We start from the raw sequence: 4613 nt of genomic DNA on the forward strand, positions 1-4613 counted from the left end.
TTATCTCATGCCAAGGCTTGAGATAATACTTGCGGTTGAATCCAGATCCAGTTCTCCAGTGGTGATCCATGGTGGCCAAGATTCGCTGTGCAATGAGCTGACAAATATGGAAGGGCAGCTCGGCTTTGTTTTTTTTTGCCCAGGCTTGCTCTTTTTTTTCCCCAGAAAGGGCCCTACGGCCCAAATCACAGATTTCAATTGTATCCCTAGAGAAATAGAATGTGTTGCTTTGACCAAAAAAAAAATAGAATGTGTTGAATGAATCAGAATCGCAAAAGTCATTGATTCTGATCTTTCTCCTTTATTCACACTAGAGAAATTACTTTCAAAAAAAATACTTGAGGAATTCAACAACTGCATGGCTTTACAATGTGAACAGCACATGCTAACAAAGAGAAAATTGAAAAATAGAATTCGGAAACTAAGATAGTCATGACATAACTATCTTTTATTTGGGGTTTTTTTTTACATTAATTTATTAGATTGGATATTTTGTGATCCTTCATGATCAAAAATCACTTAAATTTCATTAGTACGATAGAGTTCTGCAGCCAATCTTGGTTTTGCCACAAGTAAAAGTGGCTTAGCTAGAAAGAGATCATCTTTGGACGGGACAAGATCGATGCTTGATACGTTTGGTGGTGCACTCCAGCTGAAGCCATGAAGCATCCTAGCAAATAACATTACAGTCATTGTGGTGCCAAGTGCTACTCCAGGACAACTACGTCTTCCTGTGCTAAAGGATATGAACCTCAAATCTGGCTCCGTCAAAACCACATCTTCACCCGACTTGAGATGGCGGTCCGGGTTGAACTTGAGGGGATCAGTCCAGAATTTTGGGTTTCTACCAAGAGCAACTCTACTTAGTAGTACTTGACTTCCTTTTGGGAACAAGTAATCACCAACCATTGTGTCATTCATGCAAAGATGGGGAACATTGAAATACTCCATGGGGTGAAGTCGAAGACCTTCTCTTGCGCAAGCTTTAACAAATTGGAGCTTAGGAATATCTGATTCTTGGACCAACCTCTCTTTGCCAACCACATTGTCCAATTCTTCAGTGGCTCGTTTGAGCAACTCAGGTTGGTTTATCATTTCTGCTAGTGCCCATTCAAAAGCATTTGATGGATTGTCCACCATTTCAATCGCCAATTCCTGCAAGAAAAAATTGATTTTTAATAAAGTAATTATATAGATCCTACCTCAAATAGCAAGTTAGGAAAATGGAAAACAAAAATTAAACTAAGTTACTAACAAATTATTATGCTACCTAATTAGTCAGTCACCTATTTCATGATTGGCAGCGTAAAAAAAAATTGATAGGCATAACCTAATCCGTTGTAATTATATATGCAGTTATATATTTGAGCTACAATGGATTCAATATGAGATGAGATCATCCCACCAAGTTGTGGAGGACCGAAATCTGAGAAAATATATATGTAAAACTATAATAAATAAAATTTATGATAACTAATGTGTGTGGAAAGAAAAAATAAATATTAGAAATTTTTTGTGAAGAGAATAATGTAAAAACACTCAAACATTATTGATCAAGTGATAAGAACTGAGAGACATAGGATAGACGCTACATGTTCACGCGGAATCGTTAGAAAAAAATATAAAAAAACTCTATCCCAAAAAAATTACTATCTAATAAAATAAAACTTTGTAATCATAAAGTGAGTAGTTAATTTTTCAGGTAAAAGTAAAATATTCCTAATTTTTTAATCATACATGCATTCATTTGAGGAAATCCTAATCTATCCAAATGTGGTAAACATCAAAGGTTTAACAAAAATTTCGTCTCTCAAGAATAAAACTATTGATCTCAGGCTTTATACCACTTTTAACCACTGATATAGAAATTCTTTAGGTACTAAATTTTCTTATTGTACACAACACAACACATGAATAAAATAAAATAAATTAATGAGCTTCAACAGTAGTGGGCCCCAGAAGTGACATATTGAGGGAAATAAATTTTAAAGTAGAGTGAAGTGGGAGCATAAAAACACTGTGAAATGTCACAGTCGTCATAAGGGTACGTATTGCTAGCTTAGCAACATATACTCTCACATTCTTAACGTGCATGTGTCATAAAATCCTAGACCCACTAGTTCTTTGTGCGACCTACAAAAATTTTAGTGAACAATATATTAAAAGTTTGTTAGCTTTTTTTTTAACGTAAAAGTTTGTTAGCTTGTTTTAATGAAAACTGTTTTTTTTTTCCATCGGAAAGTAAAAAAACAGAACAAGAAAAGCTACGAGCCTAACACGTCCCTTAAAGGTTATTTTGTTTGATTGCAGATTTTAAAAATTATTGTATTTAAAAATTGTTTTTTAAGGAAAAATAATTTTTGAATTAGATCTTAGAAATTGAAATTGAGAATTATATTAAAAACGGTTACAGTTTTTAAAAAAAAAACAAATTTTTGAAATTTTCAGTTTTTAAAAATAACAAACCACAAACCGTTTTTAAAACCTGGAATTAAACGTACTCTATATATATTTATATTTTACTTTCCCTTTCATCTTCATTCCACTTATTTTCTCTTATATCTCTCATTTTTTATTTTTATTATATCACATATCATGTCACTGATCTATGTGTCTTCTCTACCAATCTCTCTAGATGTGACTAAATTTGGAGTGCGAACATACTATTCTCCGAAGAAAAATGTTGGGTTAACACTCTATAGATGTAGATACATTAAAAAAAGAAAATTAGCAAATGTGATATATAATATGACGCCACAAAAAGTGAATAATAGATACAGAAAAAATTATATATATGTGAGATGTTTGTAATGTTGAGGAGGGATACTAACCCTCACCCTAACACTCATTTTTCAACATTCTAGTTAAAATGCATGTGGGTTCTACTAATTAGAAGTGATACTCACTCACATTTTAGTGAATTTCATATAAATTTTAACCAATAGAAAAACTAACGTTATAAAATGTGTTAAAAAGAGGGTTGCTAGCATTTTTTTTATAATGTGTGTATGTATGTACCATAACTATATTTTGAATTAAAAAAATATTTTAACGTCAATGACAACATGCGGCAAATATATTTGAAAAGTGTATTAAGCAATAATGCATGCGGGAGGAAAATTGAAGGGAAAATTAAGTATATTACTATAATTTGCGCCTTGAGTTCCTTCAATGTGAGTAATGGTTTATTGTTGGCATCCTTGAGTTTGATCAACACGTCCAGTAAGTCTTCTTCAACGGTCTTCAAGCCATCATTCCACTGTTTGATTCTATCATCAATAATGGGATCATGATACTTCCTCATGATCCTCATAGCTTTCATGATTTTGCTCCTATGGCCATCCAAGTCAAGTCTCCTCAAGATTGGAACAAAATCAGAAATGGAAAAGGCATAAACATATTTAAGTATTGTGAAAGTAGCATTTATATGCTCAACTTCCTCAAAACCTGGCCCTCCATCCTCCATTACCTTTCCAAAGTACCTTGAATTGAAAATCAATTTCCTGAACACATTACCACCATAATGTTGCGCCGCAATCCTAATATTCACAAGGCCAGGACCATCATTCACATCTTTGCAACACTTGTTGTAGATGTAAAACATAAGGTTATCAGCTTCTTCATTCCTTTTACCTAGAAGCCATTGATGCTTTTGAGGGGAAAGCAAGTTGTTGACCAACACTCTCTTCATCTTCTTCCATTGTTCCCCATAGGGTACAAGAACCGTGGTTATGAAACCATCGCTGGCTATATCAGTGGACATGATTTTTGGCCTCGATGCAAAAGAAGCATCGTGTTTTTTCAAGAATTCACAGGCAATAGTGGGGCACGTCACAGGGATAACAATGGTATTTGCTAGGCGGATACACGCTATTTCAGTGTTCATTTCTTTCATCAGCTTGTGTATCCATATAGTTGCAGGCCTGTTTGCAAGCATCTCAGGGAGATTGCCAACAATCGGCCACGGTTTGGGACCTGGGGGTAGTTTGTATTTCTTGGACTTGTTAACTAAGTGAGTTTTAGTGACTTTGAAAATCATAAAGGAAAATATCACAACAAGCAAAAAAGTCCAAGGGAATTCATGGCACAAAGAGAGGAAATCAGGCATAAGACCCATCGCTTGGAAAAAGGACTTCCAAACTAAAATGATGATTGGGATTGATCCTTGATCCATTAAGGGCTTGCGATGTTATCTATATATACTAGCTAAGCCTCATAAGGACAATGGTCACATGGCAAATATTTTATTCTACACTCATTGACAGTATTATAATGTTAAAATTCACGTGGTCGATTATTTATATCTATTTACGCGATTATCAAGATTTATTTAGGCCTCATTTACTATTTAGGTTTAAAGGGTCCAAAAGCCCCTGAGATTACAAAGGGACTCAGTTCCACAACCTAGAAAAAAATTTCATCAAATTGGGTCCGTAAATTTTTTTTTTAATTCAATTAAGGCCAAATGTTGTCACATCTCAATTTTGTCCTAATCACCGTTACCACGTGGCTGTTTTTATTTTTTTTAAATACCAATTAATATTTTCATTTTATTTTATTTCCAACTCATTTCCTAAAAAATAAAACATAAATCTAACTAAAACTAAACCTAA

The 4613-nt window shown here is 33.8% G+C and overlaps 1 protein-coding gene across 1 annotated transcript; it reads right to left on the bottom strand.

Moving 5' to 3' along the window:
• Positions 1 to 323: 323 nt before the first annotated feature.
• Positions 324 to 4167, bottom strand: LOC130749393 (isoleucine N-monooxygenase 1-like). Its single transcript, XM_057602743.1, has 2 exons — positions 3146 to 4167; positions 324 to 1155 (listed from the first exon to the last, which is right to left on the bottom strand). The coding sequence occupies exons 1-2, from the start codon at positions 4115 to 4117 to the stop codon at positions 520 to 522; spliced, it is 1608 nt and encodes a 535-aa protein (XP_057458726.1). The 5' UTR covers positions 4118 to 4167; the 3' UTR covers positions 324 to 519.
• Between the last annotated feature and the right edge of the window lie 446 nt (positions 4168 to 4613).

The sequence above is a fragment of the Lotus japonicus genome, chromosome 3, assembly GCF_012489685.1.
Source record: "Lotus japonicus ecotype B-129 chromosome 3, LjGifu_v1.2".
Classification (NCBI taxonomy): domain Eukaryota; kingdom Viridiplantae; phylum Streptophyta; class Magnoliopsida; order Fabales; family Fabaceae; genus Lotus; species Lotus japonicus.

What these genes read in the sequence shown, in the direction of transcription:
- LOC130749393 (XM_057602743.1), bottom strand. Translation starts at nt 4,117, where the DNA reads ATGGGTCTTATGCCTGATTTCCTCTCTTTGTGCCATGAATTCCCTTGG. An exon ending in AACTCAAGGCGCAAATTATA is followed by an intron (nt 1,156 to 3,145) that starts GTAATATACTTA and finishes TTTTTCTTGCAG; the next exon opens with GAATTGGCGATTGAAATGGT.